This window comes from Plasmodium chabaudi (assembly GCF_900002335.3).
Source record: "Plasmodium chabaudi chabaudi strain AS genome assembly, chromosome: 14".
In the NCBI taxonomy this organism is placed as follows: Eukaryota; Apicomplexa; class Aconoidasida; order Haemosporida; family Plasmodiidae; genus Plasmodium; species Plasmodium chabaudi.
Window position 1 is genome coordinate 656,874 of NC_030114.2, and position 22,006 is coordinate 678,879.

Consider the following 22,006-nt stretch of genomic DNA (forward strand, 5'->3'; position numbering starts at 1 on the left):
TAATGAAATATATTTATACTATTATGTCACATTTGAGAAAGTAAAAATATTTTGCCCTATTAATCATAATAATATAATGAGCTGATGCTCTTATTTATGCTTCCCTTTTTTTTTTTATTGATGTCAAATCACATAATGAAAATGCTTAATTCCATTTATATTTGAGCCTGGTATTATAGGCTTATTTTAATAACCTTTGGTTTTAAATAAATGTTGTAATTTTTTAACATATAGAAGAAATCATAAATCATGAATGGCCACATATGTATGCACCATTTTTATTTTCCTTTATTATTTTTTTTTCCGATTTTACAAATTGTTTAAAGTTTAATTTTGATTTTATTCATATTTTACCATTTCATAATATCATGATTTATTACTTCATTCTTTTTTTTTCTCTGTCGAATATATGTATCTTTTTAGTTTTTATCTTTAAAAAAGAAACATAAACATTCAATTTTCATCATTCCGAATATCTTTACGGATTTTTAAAAACACAATTTTAAAAAAATAATGTTATTTTATACTATGAAATTTTATATTTCTTAACATAACAAAAAAAACGGGAAAAAAACGAAATAAAATCAATAAAATAAATAAAAGAAAAGAAAACTAAGACAAAAAATTGTCATATAAATAGGATGCATAATTATGAAGTATATAAAAGGGAGTTGAAAAAATGTATACAACAATTTCCTTCGTGCAGTGGTTTTTCCTACTGCTTTCTAAGCACATATCTATGTATTACAAAATAATGCAGTTTACTATTTTTCTCATCCTATTTAGGAAGAGCCATTTTATTTTTTTTAGAAGCATATTCCAATATATGTGTAGATATTTCATCGTCTGAATCTGAGTTAGTGTCGTATTTTTTTTCTAAAAAATCATTGCCATATTTTTTTTTTTTTTTTAATTCGGATTTAACATAACTATTTAGGACATCTTTTAAACTTGTATTAAACCAAGTAAATAATGGATGTCTATTTAAACTCATAGATTTATTTAAAACATCATGGACATTTTCATTTGTGTTTATATATTCAGAGTTATTTCTTTTTATCAATTCTATAATACTACTATTTAAATAACCACCATAATTATATATCTCATCATTTTTAATTTGTTCCTCTAAGTGTGCATCCACTGTTTTAACATCAGCTTTTAGTTTTTCTTTTATATATGCTACATAATTTTGATTATTATCTAAATAATAAAATTCTATTAAACAGATACCCAAGGATTTACAATAATGTTCATCTTCTAAAATTACAACTCTTTTAACCTTTCCAATATTTTCACAATGTTTTCTTATTACCATATCATTTATAAAATACAATAAATTTACTAAAAGTATAAATTTTCCTTCATGTTCTTCCAGTTCTTCTTCTTCTTCATTCGTTTGGGGTGCTCCGAAAAATAAATAGGGATCTATTTAGTAATAATTATGAAAAATTAAAAAAGAATTAAAATGGATAATATAATTTATAAAATACGAGATCTCATGTATATATACAATATACTTAAACAAGTATCTATTTATTTTACATAATAAATTGAAATTAATTATAATGTGTTAAAAAGGGAAAAAGAAAAATACCTTTTTTAGTATATATATCTTTTGCGCCGCTTAACTTTTTGTATAAATTTTTTCGTGATTTTTCAAATGATTGCTATAAAGAAAAGTAAACAAAATGACCAAGCAATATAGATCATGTTAGAGTAAATACATTTACAAACATACACACATAGCCATTTCATGATAGACTAATACAATTATCCATTTATTTAACCTCTTTAAGTTTCGGGGTAGCTATTTCAGTTTCTTTTTTTTTTTCTTCTACTGTTTGCTCAGTAATTTCCTATAAATGATGTTGAAAAGAAAAATGGCAAGTTACGATATAGCATCAAAAGGAAACTATACAAGGATAGTCTGCATAGGTAAATCTCCTCATCCATATATTTAACAATTTATTTTTATGTCCACATAATAATTCCATATTATTTATAGCGCTTCTTAGCATTTCTTACCAGATTATTCCCCTCTAACCCCTCATATAAATCTTCATCTTCGTCTAACTAAAAATTATAGATAGTAAAAAAAAACGACATAATGAAAACCCATATAAAGTAAGATATAGATATAGATAAACAATATATAGGATATATAAAAAAGAAATAGAACCATATTCTTAACAAAGCTATGATTGTATTTTTTGGGTACGCACCTCTGAGTAACTCATAAAGGAAAATTTTGAAGATAAGATTTAAATAAATGGATTTGCTTATATATATTGGTTATACAAATAGGTATGCAAAAGATAGGCATGCTTTTTATTTTTATATGTTTCTCAGTTATAAATCCTTAATTTTATTTTCTGTCGTTTGAAACTTTTTTTAAAATATATTAAAGGTTGCCTTTTCTACAATTTAAAAAAAATTACACAATATCCAAAATGGGGATATTATATATGGTATTGTATATAATACGATTTTTTGTTGAAAATCCAAATTATGAATAATGATATTTTATATACTATCTCAACTTTTGAAAAATATTTTTATTAGTGTTTACATTTTTGGAGCATATTTTTTCCCCCCCAAATTTAATAGATATATAAGTATATTTATAGTTTGGGTAAAAAATGGCATAATAATTAGAACACCTTATAAATATATATACATCAAATGTAGTGTAAATATATTGCAATATAAAGGCACTATATATATAAAGCTATCACCAGCCAACCAAATATAATTTTTTTTAATTTTTAATTTTTAAACTATTATATATATACATACTAATTAAATATTTTAATATATAACCCAGAAATTAAATAAACATTCATATGTGCCGAAGCTTAGTATAATTAAAACCCAAACAGTTGAGGTCAGAGAAAGTACCAGAAAATGTAAGGTATAAATATCTTATCCTTTTAATATTATAATTTCGTCAACACAATAAAATAAAAATAAAATAATTAAACAAATTGTACTTTCATTTAAATAGGAAACACATAATTTATATTTTCTCTATAATTAATATTACATTATAAACGCATTAATTTGAAACATCACTGTGAAATATCATCTCTTTAAAAAAGATATTATATGTGTGTATAGATAACCACGCCAAAAAAAACCCAAAAAGCGAGCCACAAGTTGCAAAGCAAGTAAATATATGTTTTAAAGGCCGTTTTTTTTATTAACAAACAATTTCTTAAGCTTTAATTTTTCCTTTTTTAAACACATTTAATAAATATGGATAACACCTGGAGATGTGAGGCATGTTTAGTTGAAAACTCAACTAATGCAGAAGAGTGTGAATGTTGTATGCAAAAAAGAGGCAGCAATAATACTAATGCAGCAAATGGCAGTAATGAAGCTACTGGAAATACTGCTAACGATAATAAAGATAGTAATGAAAGTGAACAAAAATCCAAAATTACAACTGGAGAAGGGGGAGGATTTATGCCATCTGTAGAATCCACAAATAATAAAAATGAGGCAGAATCAAAAAGCGTATTTTTAACAGGTACAGATAATAATAAATCCGTCAAAAACGAAGAAAATGGTTCCGAAGATAAACAAAAAAATAGTACAAATAAATCTAAAGAACGAAAACGGGGTGAAAAAAGGGAAAGGCAATCATCCTCAAGAATCCAACCATTGAGAAGGTGCACACAAAAAAAAATATGCTATAAAACATAATTATTAAAAGTTATAAAAAAATAATCTAGCAATTAACACCTCACATTGGATTCCGAATAATATGGATTATTTGTGGGAACCAATTATTTTTTTAATATTAATTATATTCAAATATTGCATCCAATTTCTTATTTTCATTAAAAAAACACACAATTAAGTATTCATTTTATAGTTACAATATACATATATATATTTTTTTTTAATACCTTGATGGGTTTTAATTTTTGAATGCATTTTTCTAAAGTAGTATCTATAGAATGCAATTCTATATCCATGCCCCCATCTACATACCTACAACACATATATATGTCAATAAAAGTTGAAGTCATATTGTCAAACGATTTTTAATGATCTGACAATTTTTTCATTTATATTCACATATGAATTATTGGCATTTTGCCTATAATTTTTTTAAAAATAGAATAAATCGTGTTTTATATGTAAAAATGAAAAAATAGCGAAAATATTAACAAAAAAATATAACGGTTACATATACAAGGATTTGTAATGTTCCTATTCATTGGGTGTCTATATTATATATTCAAACATGAAACTATGAAAAATAGGATATAAACAATCCAATGTTTATATGCAAACATAAATTAATATACATTATTTTTTTAATTCTCAAATTTAAGTCATGTTTTAAAGATAATAAAACTTTCATTTCCTTCGATAGACTTGAATTTTTATATCTTAAAAAAAATTAACTTAAAGGATAACACAATATATCTAATTGTTTATGCCCAATGATTATTTTGTTTTATTCTCGTTTCCAAACATTCGTGTTTTCATCATAGTCTGAACTTTTTGATGATGGTTTTTTCCCGTGGTATATGCTCCTAATGATTTCGAAATCCACTGCTCTGGGAACTTCAACCGGCTTAAAAGTATCAATAAAAAAATTCAAAATATAATAGTTACTTCCTATATATGTTACAAATGATGGTAAAATAAAAAGACCTAAAACGTACATTATTTTAATTCTCTTATTTTTTATGTCATTTGTGCTGGGCTTATGAAACCCACTATAAAAGAATCCCATATTTTGTAATAAGAACAAAAAAATCAATGGAAATATTAATGCGAAATACAAAATAGCACACAAAAGAATAAAATGGCAATGATATTTGTATTTTTTTAATTATATCCCCTGAATATATACACTATATATATTATTTTTTTTCTTATGAAACTGGATGCCTATCCTTAATGATATTGTTTTAGCTAACTCAAAAAAATATGTTCCTTATTATAAGAGTGTGCTATGAAATTCTCTTTGGCAACTTAATTCACTTTTTTTCATTATTTGCCCATTAAAAATCTGAAAATTGTTGTTTGCTTTTATGATATTTTCCTTAATATACATATAATACATTTTTTGTTTATTTTTATTTTGCTTATTTATTTTTTTTTATGTTTATAAATTTTTTTTTTTGGAAATTACCCCGTAGTATTTCTATACACAATGTGCCGACCCTTTTCAATAGACTACTGATATCAACCCTTGCAAAGTGGTATTTCAATTTTGTACAAAAAATTAATCACATTTTAAATAGCTAAAATAAGGAGGGAAACCAAAAAAATAAAATGAAAGAAAAAGTAATACAGAAAGAATATATAAAAAAAATAAATATAATAATAAAATTATATAATAATAGTACCAATTGCTATGATACACTAGGCTAATTAACACACTTAGCAATTCTCTATTATGATATTAAAAATGAATAAAAAGGAAAAGAAAAAGGAATTAATAAGATATACCTTATCCGAACTTCAAAAATCAAAATTGTATATAAATGAAAAAATATCATGTGAAATAAAATGCGAAAAAATTGAAAAGAGCGAGGAAAGCTACCATGAAATCCTCGACAGTATTAATAAAAAAATAATCGATTATAGCAATTATCTTAAAAAATTAGATACCAAAAATGAGATATTTGATGATAGTGATCAAAAACGTTTTGTGAAAAATAAAGTAAAAGGTAATATCCTTCAAGAATATATAAAAGGAAATAATAATAATAAAATACACACACGTTCTGATTTGTATAAAGTTCAGAAAAGGGAAATTGTAGGATACACAACTAAAGGTAATGCTATAATAATTAACAATGAAAATTTTGATAATATCTTTAAAAATTATAATGATGTAATAAATGATCAAAAAAAAAAACCCTTTACAAAAAAAAATAAATCCATACACAACGACAATAAGAAAAACAAAAGTAACTGCCCAAATGACATCAAACAACCAGAAAATGATGAAGAAGAAAATGAGTACAATTATTTGAGCGAACAGTCTTGTTCATCATCTAGCATAATTTCATTAAACAGTTTTGTTCAAAGAGAAAAAATAAAAAGAATAAATAAAAATAGAGAAGCATTTGCTAAGCATAAATATCAAGACAATTCTTTTGTTACACATCAATTGTATTCATGTAGTGATTGTTCATCAACATCTTTTGATTGGTACGAAGACCAATATGATAGTATTTTTTATTATACTAATGCTTTAAATCAATATAAGCATCTTAAAAAAAACAAAAGTTTTTTGAAGATTAAGAAGGATGAACTAATGGACCACGATGAAATCGATCACAAAAAGCTATTCAATGATAATTTAATAAAAAAAGATATAATAGAAAGAAAAAAACACATAGATGAAGCAACAGAAATTGCAGATTATATTGTTAAAGAAAATTCTATACCAGATAAATCACCATTTTATAATTATATATATTTTAAATATCAAGGTAAAGATAAAGATAAATATTATCCAGTATTTGTAAATACAATAAATGGAAAAAAGAAAATGTGTAACTTAAAAAAAATTAATAAATCTAATTCAAAAAATTCACAAGGAAGGGGAATAAATAAATATGAATTAGACACATCTTTATTTAGTTATAAAGATGAAAAACTTATCCCATCTGTAGAAAATATAATTATTGATAAAAGACATATTTTCCAAAATTATAAAAACTTAAGAAGGCAATTATTCGAAAATGGAGAATTAAACTAGTAAGTCTGCCCCGATATCTTTAATAAATTTTATTAAATTATGTATATTTTTTATAACTTGGAAGAAAATCTAATATGCATACTGAATAGGAAATTCTTTGAATGAATAACAATATAATTAATTCGATCATACGTATTATTTTCATAACATTTAATGTATTTTTTAATTCTTATAGTTCAATAGATAAAACAGTTCATAGCTTGGAAAAACTATCTAACATGAAAAGGCATATAATGAAGGAAGTAAAATATAATGAACATTTTGAAAATTTTATTCAAAAAAATAGGGAATTTATTATCAAAGAAAGGTATTACAATATGTGCTATATTTGTATTATAATTCTTAGCATATACAAAATAAAAAAAAAGGACATTCGTATTCTTTGTTTTCCCCTTTTTTAATTTTTAGAGAATCTGCCATAAAGAAATTATATGAATCGGAAAAAATTAAGTAAAAAAATAAAAGATGAAAACAAATTACTTTTAGAATTTCGTCATTTGCAAATTCTAATAAAATTCTATTCATTTTCAGGTTAAAAGTTAAAATCATAGGGACAAATGGAAGGGAAATTAAAAACAAGAGCTTGGACAATGTTCTTATAAACAAGGTATATATTATGTAGAACTACTATTATATGAAAATATGATAGAGAGCATACCACCGAATATGTTGCCCAAACATTGGGCTATCATATAATGCCTTAAATATGTAAACATATATATATATAATTTTTTCTTATTCCTTTTATTGTGTTGATCTCATTTTATACCTATAGAATAAAACATTCGGAGATCTCGCGAAAAATCTTGGTCAATCTTTTAAGCTTCCTGAAGAAGACATTGATAATATAAAAGTTTTTTTTGATGGAGATTTATGCGATAAAGATCTTACATTTAGTAATGAACTATTTAAAATTAAAAAAAAAATATATATAACAATAATAGTATGCCATAAAAAATACATATATTTATGTGCAATTTGTTTCTTTTAAGATGATGAGGAATTAGGATTGGAAGATGGATTTCAAATAGATGTCAAGTTTCCTTTAACAGTTGTAAAAAACAATTTTTCTTGGGTCTACATCACACTATTGGTTATTATATGCATTAAATTCTTGCACATTATACATATATGCATATTTTTTCTTAATTTTTTCCATAGGACCCTAATGGCTCAGATGATTCCAATTTTAGTGACGAATCTTATGTGCTGTTTTTACCGGATTCTTATATCATTGATTAAATTGATAATATAATTTTTTGTCATTAATTATGTTTATATGTCAACTTTTTAATTTTATTTTTTAAGTTTATAAAAAAAATGTTAATTTTTATGCATATATGCATGTGCATAAGTAAAAAATATATACAAAAACATATTGTCCGAATTTCTTTTCATTGAATTTACACATATTTATGAAATACACAAAAAAAATAAAATATTTTCAAACTTATGAAAATTATTATAACAAAAAAAATTTTAATTTACAATGAGAATAGCAACACAATTGGCTATCTGTCTTACTACTATTACTTATCACTGTAAGAAGTATTTAAATAAAATGGAAATAATTAAAAACAAACTGAATACTTATTATATATATACTAAATAACCAGTTTAAATGCTTTTTGGGGGTTCAAAAATCCATTGGGATATTTTGCCATGATTGAAGAGATGATTCTTGAAATGTGCCATTTTTTAAATATTTTGAAATTTTTAAAATTCCTATATATGCATATTTACAATTGACAATATTATGAACATTTTCAGTAAATAAAATATTATCATCTGGCTGTACTTCAGTATATTTTAGCTTGTATTTTTGATTATTTATATCGATAGTAGTATATAGTGATGTTTTATTTTTTAATAACTTAACAACCTTTTCCATAACTTCTTTAGGATCAAGATTAACATCTTCTAAAACTAACTTTATTATTTTCTTATTGTTATCAATATTTTTAATTGTATTTAATTTTTCTAATTTATTTTTGTAACTTATATTAAAGTCTCTTAATGATATCATATTATCTTTTTCTACATCTTCATCACTAGAATATATTTTTTCAAATCTATTAGTTTCATTTGATTCTTTATCGTATTCTGATTCTACCATTTTGCTCGTGTTTTTACTACAAATATATTTCTATATATAGGTATGGGGTTGCATGTATATATGTATAATTCACATATAAACTACTAAGTACGATAAAGATAAATTTTGTTTTCGTAAGGTGAAACAAATTTACAAATATAAAAAATATATTTGAGGAACGTATTTATTACTACGTCTTATCACTTATAATTAAAAAAAAAAATAAATAAAACAATAGAGTTGTTTTAAAGTATAGTTAAAAAGGTAAGGAATTAAAAACAGTAATTAAATAAAAAATTGCTTAAAATATGTCTATTCATAAAGTGATATGTTAATATTCACTTTAATTTGTTACCTAATTTTTTTGTAAAACATTGTAATATTTCATGGGTGTAGTGCTATTTATTTTGGCATTATACTTTTAATTAGCTACTTTTATTTTATTTTTATTTTTTCCCACTACTATATAAAATTAAAAAAAATAATAAACAATGAAATACATATAAATATAGGGGGGAATTAAAAAAGAAAAAACCTCAGGCACTTTATTTTATTGCTGTTATTTTAGTTTTTATACGGGTTACAATTCATATATATTTTTTGCTTAAATATGCACTATTATATATGCCCCTAAAAATACCCCCTTTATTTCCGCAATAATAATCATATATATATTTATTCTGTTAGCAATTATAAAAAAAACATAAGGAAAAATTCTCTATATTAATTATATAACATATTATATACATATTATTTATTTTCATTTAATTATTTGCTTCCCCTTATATAATATGAACCGTAACCTTAAATTTTTTTTTATTTTTTTTTTCCATGTAGGCATAAATATAATGTAGCATCCTCCTTATATTACCCCTATATATAGCCATACATTTATTCAAATTAATTGGCCATAAAAAGTGGTAAAAACCGTGTTAATTTTTTTACGGGTATTTACAAAAATAGGGGTATATATATTAATAGTATTTCACCATACATTAATATTATATATATAATTTATAGGTATGCAATATTATACCCTCAGGAAATATATATATATAATATTCGTAAACGAGCCAAAGTGTATATTCCGCAATAATATTATAAAAAAATAAAAATAATTTATTCCACACGAAAAGTAACAATAGAAAATTATAAGGGCATAAAAAGTATATACTAAATTTATTATATAAATATGCATATTATATACGTATAAATTTCATAAATATTTGAAAATATTATATTCATATAGAAGAACATATTTATGCCAAACCACCAAAATAATTTTAATATAAATATTATAAGATAATAAGCACAATTATATACTATGTGATTAGCGAACAAATACCGCAACTTTTTAATTTTTTTCAAAAAATTATCTTTAAAAAAAAATTGGAACATTATTAATATTTTATTTTAAGTTTAAATTTATTTTAAACATAAAAACATTTTTAAGAAAAATATAAAAGTAAATAGAATAAAAATATTTATATTTATAACCTTAACATTATAATTTTATAAAATAAATAAAACCTTTGAATAATAATGGTAAGATAACTTTTTTATAATTACAATTTTCTCATATATATATATATATGTTTCTTATATAAGTCATTTGTATTTTTAGTTTGATATATTTTCCACATTATTTATGTGGGATTATGTAATTTTTTTGTTTTATACTATAACTTATATATGTATATTATATATTATTTATATAACTATATGTAAATTACCTTATGGGGAAAATTGCTTATCCATTTAATGGAAAAATATGAATGCCCATATAATACCGCGGTTTACATCCATTTGTTAAATTTTTATTCCTTTTTTTATTATACTATTTATTTTTATTTATTTTTTACCCCTTGTAAAAGGGATGTAAATATGGCTATGTCGTTACGTATATACATTGCATAGTATGCATATGATTCCTACTTATTACATAAAAATAAATCTATGCGGTTTTAATATTTTCGTGTATGTTATATAAATTTATTTTGGGGAATACACATATTGCATTCTTTGCATATTATTTTTGGCAGTTTAATATTTTTGCATTTCCATTAAATATATGTATTACATTGAACACATGCATACATATACATTAAATGGTATTAGAGCATGGATATATTATTTGACAATTTTTATATTATTTTATTTATTTATTATAATTATTTTTAATTTTTCTTATTCTATAGGAGGACCCAAATAAGCCCAAAAAGAGAACCTTTCGTACCTTCCACTATAGAGGTATTGAACTTGATAAATTGCTTGAATTAAATCAAGAAGAACTTGTTAAACTTTTACCAGCAAGACAAAGAAGAAAATTTAGAAGAGGAATTGACAAAAAAGCTAAATCTCTTTTAAAAAAATTAAGAAAAGCAAAAAAAGAATGTGAAGTTGGAGAAAAACCCAGGCCAATACCAACACATTTAAGAAACATGACTATCATACCAGAAATGGTAGGATCAATTGTAGCTGTACATAATGGTAAACAATATACCAATGTTGAAATCAAACCAGAAATGATTGGATATTATTTAGGAGAATTTTCAATTACTTATAAGCACACTAGACATGGAAAACCTGGTATTGGTGCTACTCACTCATCTCGTTTTATTCCATTAAAATAAATAATTTATATATACATAAAACATTCTCATTGCTTATGTTTGTAACGAACTTTGGGGTAATATTTAAGAACAATAATAGATACGAATATCAGCATTTTAAATTACCTAGCGCCTAAACAGAAAAGATATTGCGAACAAAATATACACATGCGTATCTGCATAGATATATATTTCTATTGTGATGCTTATTATATTTTTTTTATTAATACATATATATGTTTTATATATATATTAATTATTGAGTTAATGTAATTTTTTTACTTGAATTTTTGAATGCATTCAAATAAATAAAATTAATTTTACATAAAAAAAGGAATATTTTTTCCATTTAATATAAACACGTATACAAATATAAAGTTATGAAAAATTGAAAATAATTATATAAACAAATATAACAGTGCAAAGGGAACTAAGCAAAGGAAAATGCTTTCTCTGAATTCCTATGCACATAACAGTATGCATAAAACACGTTAGTTGCTGCAATGATTCCTTAAGTATATGAACATATCATTTAAAATCATATAAAAATTGTAGAAAATTCTTTTTGTTTAGCACACGGTAATATATCTGTGTCTTTTTTTTTTTTGAAACTTAACAAATTTTTTAAGAATGAAAAAAGAGATTCTTCTTCTTGCCAATTTATTTTGTTTGGATCATTATAAAACTCATGAGGTCTGCTAGAGCTATCATTGAAATTGTAATGATAAACATTTGAATAATATCTTAAATTATCACATAAATGATTATTTAGTAAAATTATTTCATAAAAAATATGATTGGCCATATATAACTCTTTTTTGGTTAATGTGTTCATATTCCTCTGATACTTATCTGGTAAGCAACATCCTATACTAAATAAACCATTCTCCATTTCTGTGTCTTCATTATTTTCAATTTTCACATTTTCTGCATTGTTTTCGTTGCTGAAATTTTCAAAGTTATTTTTATTTTTGATAATGTTCAGCTCTGATGCAAATTCATTTTCATCCTTTAGCAACATACTATTCGTTTTCATCATTTCAATAATTATATCTTTATCAAAATTTTGTTCTAAATTTTCATAACAAAAAAAATCGTTTTTTATTACCATATTCATAAAAACGGATCCAGAAACAAACATAGAATTGTGTAAATCATCTTTAAAATAATTTAATATATCATATACCACACTTAATATATTTATAGAAATATTAAACGATGTTAAACATCCCACTCGAAGTAGTTTTTTTAAAAAGGATATGACATAATGTACTGGTATCATTTTGTTTTTTATTGATGAATATAATATTTTTAAAAATTTTGTTCCGTCATAATAAAAACTTGCGGGCGTTATTAGTTCATATAATCTCTTGTAGTAATCTGTATACATATGATCATTTAATTTTGTTTCACTATCACTTCCTTCATCACTTTCGTGATCATCCTGGTCATCTTCCTCAGAAGTACCATCACTCTCATTCCCATTGGAACCCATTTCGCCTTCTTCATTTTCGTCATCATTTTCGCCCTCGTTTTCTTCAGTGTCTGTGTCTTCGTTATCTTTCACTCCTTTACTTGGGTCCAAGTCGTCGCTTTCCTTTTGCACTATATCACCAATATTCAACTCTGTCAATATATAAAAAATACCGGGGAGAGCCGCCAATGATACATATATATTCGAAGAAGAATAATAAGAATAATTAAAATAATCAATAAAATAATATGGATTATTAGTATATGGAAAAACAAATAATGGAATGGCTTGTAGTATTTGTAAAATCATAGTTTGATTATGATGAAAATTTGCTATAAAATCAAACCAACTATATGAATAGAGTCTTGCATATACTTTATTTTCAATATAGAAATTTTTTATAAAAAAATTATTTGTTCTATCTTTTATTTTATTTTCTATTGATTCGATCCGTTTTATTTTTTTTAAATCATTTTTGCCTTCTGAATAATCAGAAAAATCTTCAAAAGAGTTTTCATCTTTATAATCTTCAATTAATTTATTATTATTTAAAAATTCTATCTCTGGATTATTTTCATCATCATTATCCGATGCATTAGAATTCGATGACGAATGTATTATGATACTATCATCACTATCATAATTATAAATCCTTTTTAGTTCATTTTTATCACTATAGTTATTCATATCATCATTTTTTTTTTTCTTTTTTTTTTCGTTATATAAAAATTTATTTTTTCGTTTTCCCCTTAAATTATCTTCCTCATCAGAATTAAAGTCTAAAAATAAATCATCGATTTTTGATTTTTTCATAAATTCAGACTTTTTGACATGGAAATTTTGTAGCTTTTTTATGGGCTTAATCGAGTTTATTAAAACAGTATAAATAAATAAATTTGTGGTACCAGCACATTCCACTTTTTTTGAACCCATCATATTAAACTTTCTATCTACTTCCTTTGATATTTCCTCTTCTTTTGAATTTCCCATTATTGATTTAAGATAAAAATGCTTAAAAACAGCCAAGGAAAAATAATTTAAATCGTAATAAAAGCATACATAAGATCGACAAATATATTTTATATTTTCTATATTTATGGTACCAACTTTTAATAATTTCAAAATTATATTTTTAAACAATTTAATAGGGAATGCGTGTTTTGATGGTGTTTCTTCTTGACCATTTTTATAATTCATTATACTATTATTTTGTTTGTTAATATATCGATCATTATTTTTGTAAAGTATATAACCACCTTTATTTATATATTGATTAGAAATATGGTTAGTGGAATCTTTATCATTTGCAATGATATCATCTTTATTATGACTATCAAATTCGTCATCCAACATTGAAATTATAGATTCGTATATTTTTGCTTCCATTTGTAAACTTCCGAATAACAAGGATAAACCTTTTTTAAAAAAAACATCATCATTATCCTCTATCAATTGAAAAAGTAAATTTAAAAATTTATCGAAACATTCATTTAACCATTCTTCATATTTTGTATATGTCTTATTTTTTATTACTAAGATAATATAATCCTTTTTAAAAAATTGTTTTAATTTTCCATTATCTTCTTCATTAACTTCGTTTTCAGAATATAATAATTTTCTTTTAATTCTTTCGTTATATATTAGTACAAAAAGTTTTGTCAAATTATTTAATATACTTTTTTTACATTTTTCAGTTTGTAAATTATTAAACAAATCACAGATCTCCTTTATTGTCGTAGCAGAAGAATTGGACTTTTCTGCTTTCTTCATTTTGCTCGTTTGTTTTATTTTGAAAATATAAATATATATAAGGCAAAATATTGATTAGTTTATATTTTTAAGTTAAAACATTTTCCTGGAAGCATGAAAAAAATACAAATAATAGAAAATATATTTTTTTTTCATTTCCCCCATCTGTTGTATTCCGAACTATTTTATATAACAAAATTGTTATTTTGTTCTTTTTCTTTTTAAACGCCCTTACGATTTTTTTATATGATATTTTATTATATGTTCCTTTTTTATCCAAATTTTATTTATAGCAAATTTTTTTTATGCCCACGTAGTTATATTTTAATATTTTGTATTATACATAGGCATGCGCATATATTTTTTTATTAATTATGAATGAAAAAATTATTATTTTTTTATATTAAAAAAAACTAAAACAGAAATGAAATAAAAATAAAAATACATCACTTTATCTATATGCTAGATATAATAATGTTGTTTTTTTTCATTTGTATATAATGGCTACCACAATCCAAGCCATTTTTTATACCATAAAATGGATAGACCAAAATGATTAATCTTTAAAATTTTCATAAAAAATATAAGTATAAAGGACAAAAAAAAAATTAACTTGTTTTTTATGATTAAAATATTGTTTAAAAAAAGGGAAATAAGTATTATATTTGATAAGTATATACATATGTTCATAATACATATGCAAACAAAAGTGATATTTAAATGACTAAACAAATTAAAATATAATTTTAAGTGTAAAAATCTTTGAAAATTGTACAAAAATATTCAATTGCATATATACATATATATCAAGTAATAAATACATATGCTTTAAAATTGTATTGGAAATATAATAAAAAGAAAAAAAAATGATATATAAACATATTATATGACAAAACAAATCATTTGATTATTTGATCAAATCTTCGTATCAATGCTAATCAAATAAATAAAAATAAGATGCGTATAAAGTCAAACTTTACGAATTGCCACATGCATATATCATGCTACTGTGGGAAGTCTTTTTTCAAACTTAAAAAGGGGACCTGACTTGTTCATATGTGTTTACATATATTTAGACCGGTGGTCCTATTAAAATCATTTATTTCTATGCCTCTTTCATATTGCAATATTGGTTTACGGTTACACCTTTAATAAACATTCGGTTTCATCTTTACTAATTTTTTTAGAATATTTTTTTTTATTGTTTTGCATACGGTCATGAGAAGTTCTTATATCGTCTAAGCACATATTTGCATCAAGTTGTGCCAAATAATCTCCAATATTCCACATAAAACAAAAAGAAAAAAATATCAATGCATAAATTACTGAGCAAAATATTAATCCAACTTTTTTTTGTTTTACTATAAATTGTAATAATTTTGAAGCTTTATGAATAATAGCAATATGGGGATATTTCAATGTATCTATTAACAAGAATGTTATTAGCATGGACATAATAATATTATTTACGATTAACAATATTAATGTCGATCTAACTGAAGTTGCATTCTCTTTTATGACTCCCCAACACCCAACTAAACAAACTACAATAATTACTGCTCCATAAAACATACACAAAATTACTAAGTTGCATAGATTATTATTCTTATATTCAACTGTCCCAAATATTATAATTAGGATTGAGTATATCAACGGTATTAAATATAAAATAAACGAAGTTATTCTTGTCGATACACATTTTGATGAACCCATTTTCTGAATTAGCAAATATTACATGTAGACATGTGTGTATATGTCGCTATCCTGATTTCCTTTCGCGGATTTATATTTTCTAATTTATTAATATATGCGTATATCTATATCTTGAGTTAAGTGCTGGCGTATTCTTCTAGCTATATATTTTGTATTCGTTTCGTAAGGATATAAGTGAAAATATTCAGGGCTGGTTATACTGTATATTAGGCACAGGTATATAATATATAGCAATGTAAAGAAAATTATCAATATAATAAAAATTCTATAGAAAATATGTAAAATAAAAAATAAAAACTTAGCGTACACAAAATTTGGAGCATAGAAACACTAAACACTAAACATTAAAATGGAAATTTTGCAAAACGACAAAATATTTTCATAGACATGCTATGTATAGTATTATATTTAACCGTCGAAATTCATATGCGCATCCCCATACATTTTAATAATTTATAAATATATTTCTAATTATACAATGTTAAATCATAAAAACTAAAATTAAATAAAAAATAATAATAATAAAATTATAATATGAAAAAATAGAATGAAAATCTTCATATAAAATTACGTTTCAATTTTTTAATTATAAAGTGTACAACCCTTTTTATTGCAACCATTTTTTTTTTGTGAGACGGGGAAAAATTGTTCACCTTTAAAAACAGTGTAATTTATATAAAGTTTTTATTTTATACTCATACTTTTGTATAATTTATTATTTATTCCTTTGATAGTTATAATTTTACTAAAATATCTGTCTATCCATATTACTTTGATATTTTCCAATGTTCGTGTTTTATATTCAATCTTAACTATTATATACCAATGTATATTATTCATAAATATGGTATAGTTTTAAACATTTAGTTTGTTTTTTTTATTTTCGAAAAAATAAAACAAAATTACCATCAGAATAAAATAATTTATAATATCCAATAACATCGTATACATTATTCAAGAAATATATAGTAAACAAATCCAAAAATGGAAAATCGTTTCTTACTACCATTTTCTTTCACAATTTCGCTTTTTCTATTGTTCTTTTGTGATTTTATCACTGAAAATATAGCATGCACTTTAAGTGCACCACGCCTATTGAGGTTGGAGAAGGTTACCCCTAGCGTATGCTACTTTTGTTTATTAGCACATACAAATATGTTGTCAAACATACATAATATTAAAGAATACACATATATAACAATTCTTAAAAAGTGTTTATTCATCTTTTGATGTGATTATTAATTGTTAGTACCAATATAGGTCTAAGAGGTAAGTGTATAACATTTTAAAGCATGTAAACGAATACAAAAAAATATAATAAAAACGATAAAAAATAATATGATATAAACAAAATAAAGATATAAAACTGTAAAAAATGTGTCTTTTACAAGCCTTTTGAGGAAACCTCATTGATGCTTATACTTCTCATCATTAAATTAGAATTATATATTTCCATTTTATCAAAATAAATTAAAAAAGCTTTGCGCTATTCACCTCATTTTAGAGCAAACGGTACAGGATAGCATTTAAAGGTTATCCTTTTCCCTATTAGGCATGTACCCAAACTCTTTCATATGCCAAATATTACATATCATGAAGTTCTTCTTCTTTATGCGTTTCAATGACACAATCGGATTTTGGATAGCATGTACATAGAAGAATATATTTTTGTTTTAGTTGCTCATCATCTAAATAGCTTTGTTCTTCATTATCAACTTCCCCTTCAATTAATTTTGCTGCACATGTAGAACAACTGCCACCTCTACAGCTGTAAGGCAATTCAACATTTTGCTTTTCACAGGCGTCTAATATATATTCATCTTCTGCACATTCAATTTTTTTCTCTCCATCATTTGTTCTTAACGTTATATTATAAAACAGTTTATCCGAACTAGGAGACCCCGAATATCTTCTCTTATTGATATTATGATTACATCCAATTTTCAAATTAAATTGATTGTTGTTCATGAGAAAAACAGAATGCTTACTACCATTATCTAAATTATTTATAAGCCTTGCGCATATTCGATTTCTCGGGATATTTATAATTAGTTTATTGCCATACATATAATTTAAGGGGGGAGATTTATTACTTAATTTGTACGTATTATGTTGTTTAAAAAAAAATATATAATATAAAAAAAACAATAATACTCTCATTATTTTTAAGCTGGCTTATCTGCATAAACAATGTTTATATATATGTGTATGTATACATGTATTGGAAACTTATTTGTACATATGGTAGCACACACATATATATATGCTCTTTGTACTGTAACGCCTTTTAAACATATTTCCTTGACGTATGAAATTGATTAACTTTATGCTTTATCTTCAAATATTTAAAAATGGTACCAAAATAGCTACATTAGTTATAAGTTACTATTCACTAATACAGTAATATTTGAATTGCCCACTAAATATTCACTTTTTAAATTTATCAAGTATTTTCCTTTACAATTATAAAGCTGTTTACCCAGCATTCTTCTTTATTACGTACAGCTACAATTTTCAAGAAAAATGGCATGACATATTTTGTTTCAATATATATAATTTTTTAGTAAACTAATTTAAAGGATATAAATTAAAAAAAAAATAATTTTTATGTGTTAAAATATACATAAGGCAAATGTATATCCTTATAACGTATACATTAGAATATTTTACGGTTTTCTTATAATCTTTACCACTATTGCATTAATAGCTTAATCATATATTCATCCTGGTCAGTAATATTATTTATATATAAGGAAACAAACATAAAATATAGCTACATTCTACATAATTTATTTTTCATTTTATTGTAAAAAATGTTTTCCAATTATTTATTGTTTTGTTTGGTTCTTTGCTTTTCTATTCAATATTTTGTTAGTGGCATCAATATTGAATATACTAATGAAAATAAAAATAAAGTTTTTTTTTATAATCAATATATATAAATAATAAAATTTATAATTTTTATATATTGTTTTTAAATTATATTATTCTTAGAAAAGGTGAAAAATAAAATATGCTAATATGAATATATATACAAGTGTCTCTCTTAATATACACGGGCATATAAATTTCACAAAAAATTGTGATAGGGCTATAATATACAATTGTTAACCATCTGCATTTGTATATACAACAATGAAAAATGGGTGTGCATAAAATTATCTGCTGAACTGTCAAGAGAAATGGAAAAAAAAATGAAAACCATCTTGACCAACATTAATAAGGGGTATTTAAAGCATAAACGACATATATGAAAAGAGAAACCATCATACTGCTTTATACAGAAAAAAAAATGATATACAACACATATATGCATACAACAAATAAATATGTATTTAATCGAAAAAAAAACATATTTCGCAAATAAAATTAAAAAAATTAATAATCGTTATTGCATTATGTTTTAATCAAATAGTGAATTATATATCTATTCCAACACAATATATGTATGTGTTAGTTTATTTTAGTCAATACACATTTATACATCGATATATATATTTATATATATGTTAACAAGTAACTATCTTAAATTGTGCTTTAAAGTTTGACCTATAGCATTGTTAATATTGTGATTCCTAAAAACGATGGGTTATTTGCAAAAATCAATATCATTCTTATTATTTTTCATGATATTTAAAATAACCATAGTTGAAAACATAAAAAATAAATCATTTCTTTATGTAAAAACTTATTATTTTTCTGAGCATAAAAATAATAAGCATTTATTTCCATTTAGACAAAAAAATAATAACAACAATAAATACCCTTCATATTTAACTGATAAAAATAATCAAATATTTAATAGCACTTCTTTAAATAAAAAGACATATGATGAAACATATAAAATAATTTGTAACGAATTAGAATTGTTAAAGAACGAAAACAGTGACAATATAAGCCATATTCAAACATTTTTGGGATTTATAGAAAAATATTATCACGAAATTAAAAAACATAATTCCTGTTCACCCGAAACATTTTTAAAATTGTTTTTAAAATATATTGAAACATTTAAAAAATATAGATATTATTCTTTTCCTAATGTACATAAATATGATGAAAGCTTATATGAATGGTCATTAGAATTTTGGTTACCATTAATAGATCAAAAAAATTCTCGATTTTTGGGAACGGACAATATTAAAAAAATTAATAATTGGATAGAACAAGGGCACAATGTGTTTATATTTAGTAATCATCATATCGAAGCTGATGCAAATATAATAAAATATTATTTTCATATTAACAATGCTGAAGACATATCAAGAAATATGTTATTCATTGGCGGCCATAAAATTAGAGCCGATCCCTTGTCACGTCCATTCACTGTTTCTGCTAATATATTATGTATTTATTCAAAAAAATATATTGAATATCCACCTCATTTAAAAGAAGAAAAAATATTATTCAATCATAAATCACTTAATGCTTTAAAAAATATGTTAAACTTAGGGAAAAATATTATATGGGTAGCACCAAGCGGAGGGAGAGATAGGAAAAGTCAAGATAATGAAATTCAAATTTCTCCATTCGATCCAAAAATTATAAAAACATTTAATATATTTGCAAAAAGATCAAATATAAAAACTCATTTTGTGGGAATGGCTTTAAACACCTATAACATTTGCCCACCACCAAACACAATTGATGTTGACGAAATCGAAAAAGAAAGATCATGCTCTTACTCTCCTATTGGACTAAATTTAGGAGAAGATATTTTTGATATTTATCCGCAAATGGACGAAAATGAGATAACAGACAGAATTTACGACTATGTTAATGATCTATATAAAAAAATATAACTATCTTATCAATGTAATTGCATTTATCATTTTTATTAATTTCTTTTATTTTTTATGAAGAGCGACTGGCGACGACAAAAAATTAATATACAATTTTTAAAATATTTTTACATGACCATACATATATTATCATTTTAGGCTTAAATAAAATTATTTTACCGTTGTTTTAAAAAAGCCATGGTTGGTTTATCTTTTTTTTATTTTATTGTGTTTATCGACTAAATTTGTTTTATAATAAAAAAAAAGACAATATAAAATCATAAAAAAATAACGAATAAAATATTATATGAATGAATAAACCTGACAACTGGATAATAAGCTTATCAATGCATATGTATTTGTCTTATTGTGTATGTCTTTGTGTCAATGTTCATAATTGTACAAAATAATTATATATGTGTAAATGAAACGTGAAAAAATATTTGTATGTTTATTCTCAACATAAAAATTGCTCTACAAGAAATGAGAATATTTAATAAAAATTTTATTTATGCATGTTGTAATATATACATATATAAAAATTGGTTTTTCAGTTAATTTTTTTTTAAACAAAATTGAGTTTTTTTTAAAGTGTTACTGGGAAGGTTGTACAAAGCATTCAACTTTTATTTCATACTCTTTTAAAGAAAATTGGAAAATATATCAAATGTTTGTCTTTTATTTATATTTTTATGGTTAATTTTGTTCTTATTTTATGTTCTTATATTATTTAAAAAATAACTATTAATGTATACACCATATATGTGTTAAGAGATTTTTTTTTTGGTTAGCTAATAAAATATTTTTAATTCATTAAAACCGAAAACAACGTCAAAAATCAGTGAA

General features: G+C 23.3%; 10 protein-coding genes across 10 annotated transcripts; 4 read left to right on the forward strand and 6 right to left on the reverse strand.

The window, feature by feature from the left end:
- Positions 1-778: 778 nt before the first annotated feature.
- PCHAS_1417600 (conserved Plasmodium protein, unknown function) lies at positions 779-2,240 on the reverse strand (the record flags this gene model as incomplete). Its single annotated transcript, XM_016799606.1, has 5 exons — positions 779-1,428; positions 1,598-1,670; positions 1,791-1,859; positions 2,029-2,076; positions 2,226-2,240. The coding sequence occupies 5 exons, from the start codon at positions 2,238-2,240 to the stop codon at positions 779-781; spliced, it is 855 nt and encodes a 284-aa protein (XP_016654874.1).
- Positions 2,241-3,258: 1,018 nt separating this feature from the next.
- On the forward strand, positions 3,259-3,708 carry PCHAS_1417700 (zinc finger protein, putative; the record flags this gene model as incomplete). The annotated part of the gene is made up of 1 exon (XM_735036.2): positions 3,259-3,708. One exon carries the CDS (start codon positions 3,259-3,261, stop codon positions 3,706-3,708), a length of 450 nt encoding a protein of 149 aa, XP_740129.2.
- Positions 3,709-4,471: 763 nt separating this feature from the next.
- PCHAS_1417800 (conserved protein, unknown function) lies at positions 4,472-4,753 on the reverse strand (the record flags this gene model as incomplete). Its single annotated transcript, XM_729020.2, has 1 exon — positions 4,472-4,753. The coding sequence occupies one exon, from the start codon at positions 4,751-4,753 to the stop codon at positions 4,472-4,474; it is 282 nt and encodes a 93-aa protein (XP_734113.2).
- A 669-nt stretch (positions 4,754-5,422) lies between these two features.
- Positions 5,423-7,978, forward strand: PCHAS_1417900 (conserved Plasmodium protein, unknown function; the record flags this gene model as incomplete). Its single annotated transcript, XM_016799607.1, has 7 exons — positions 5,423-6,735; positions 6,912-7,043; positions 7,145-7,186; positions 7,268-7,343; positions 7,512-7,632; positions 7,729-7,790; positions 7,898-7,978. 7 exons carry the CDS (start codon positions 5,423-5,425, stop codon positions 7,976-7,978), a joined length of 1,827 nt encoding a protein of 608 aa, XP_016654875.1.
- Positions 7,979-8,372: 394 nt separating this feature from the next.
- PCHAS_1418000 (conserved Plasmodium protein, unknown function) lies at positions 8,373-8,852 on the reverse strand (the record flags this gene model as incomplete). The annotated part of the gene is made up of 1 exon (XM_728286.2): positions 8,373-8,852. The coding sequence occupies one exon, from the start codon at positions 8,850-8,852 to the stop codon at positions 8,373-8,375; it is 480 nt and encodes a 159-aa protein (XP_733379.2).
- A 1,521-nt stretch (positions 8,853-10,373) lies between these two features.
- Positions 10,374-11,464, forward strand: PCHAS_1418100 (40S ribosomal protein S19, putative; the record flags this gene model as incomplete). Its single annotated transcript, XM_016799608.1, has 2 exons — positions 10,374-10,376; positions 11,030-11,464. The coding sequence occupies 2 exons, from the start codon at positions 10,374-10,376 to the stop codon at positions 11,462-11,464; spliced, it is 438 nt and encodes a 145-aa protein (XP_016654876.1).
- A 517-nt stretch (positions 11,465-11,981) lies between these two features.
- On the reverse strand, positions 11,982-14,687 carry PCHAS_1418200 (nucleolar complex protein 4, putative; the record flags this gene model as incomplete). The annotated part of the gene is made up of 1 exon (XM_726788.2): positions 11,982-14,687. One exon carries the CDS (start codon positions 14,685-14,687, stop codon positions 11,982-11,984), a length of 2,706 nt encoding a protein of 901 aa, XP_731881.2.
- Positions 14,688-15,806: 1,119 nt separating this feature from the next.
- Positions 15,807-16,379, reverse strand: PCHAS_1418300 (conserved protein, unknown function; the record flags this gene model as incomplete). The annotated part of the gene is made up of 1 exon (XM_740008.1): positions 15,807-16,379. The coding sequence occupies one exon, from the start codon at positions 16,377-16,379 to the stop codon at positions 15,807-15,809; it is 573 nt and encodes a 190-aa protein (XP_745101.1).
- Positions 16,380-17,963: 1,584 nt separating this feature from the next.
- On the reverse strand, positions 17,964-18,539 carry PCHAS_1418400 (ferredoxin, putative; the record flags this gene model as incomplete). The annotated part of the gene is made up of 1 exon (XM_740007.1): positions 17,964-18,539. The coding sequence occupies one exon, from the start codon at positions 18,537-18,539 to the stop codon at positions 17,964-17,966; it is 576 nt and encodes a 191-aa protein (XP_745100.1).
- Positions 18,540-19,963: 1,424 nt separating this feature from the next.
- Positions 19,964-21,181, forward strand: PCHAS_1418500 (glycerol-3-phosphate 1-O-acyltransferase, putative; the record flags this gene model as incomplete). The annotated part of the gene is made up of 1 exon (XM_740006.2): positions 19,964-21,181. One exon carries the CDS (start codon positions 19,964-19,966, stop codon positions 21,179-21,181), a length of 1,218 nt encoding a protein of 405 aa, XP_745099.2.
- Positions 21,182-22,006: the final 825 nt, after the last annotated feature.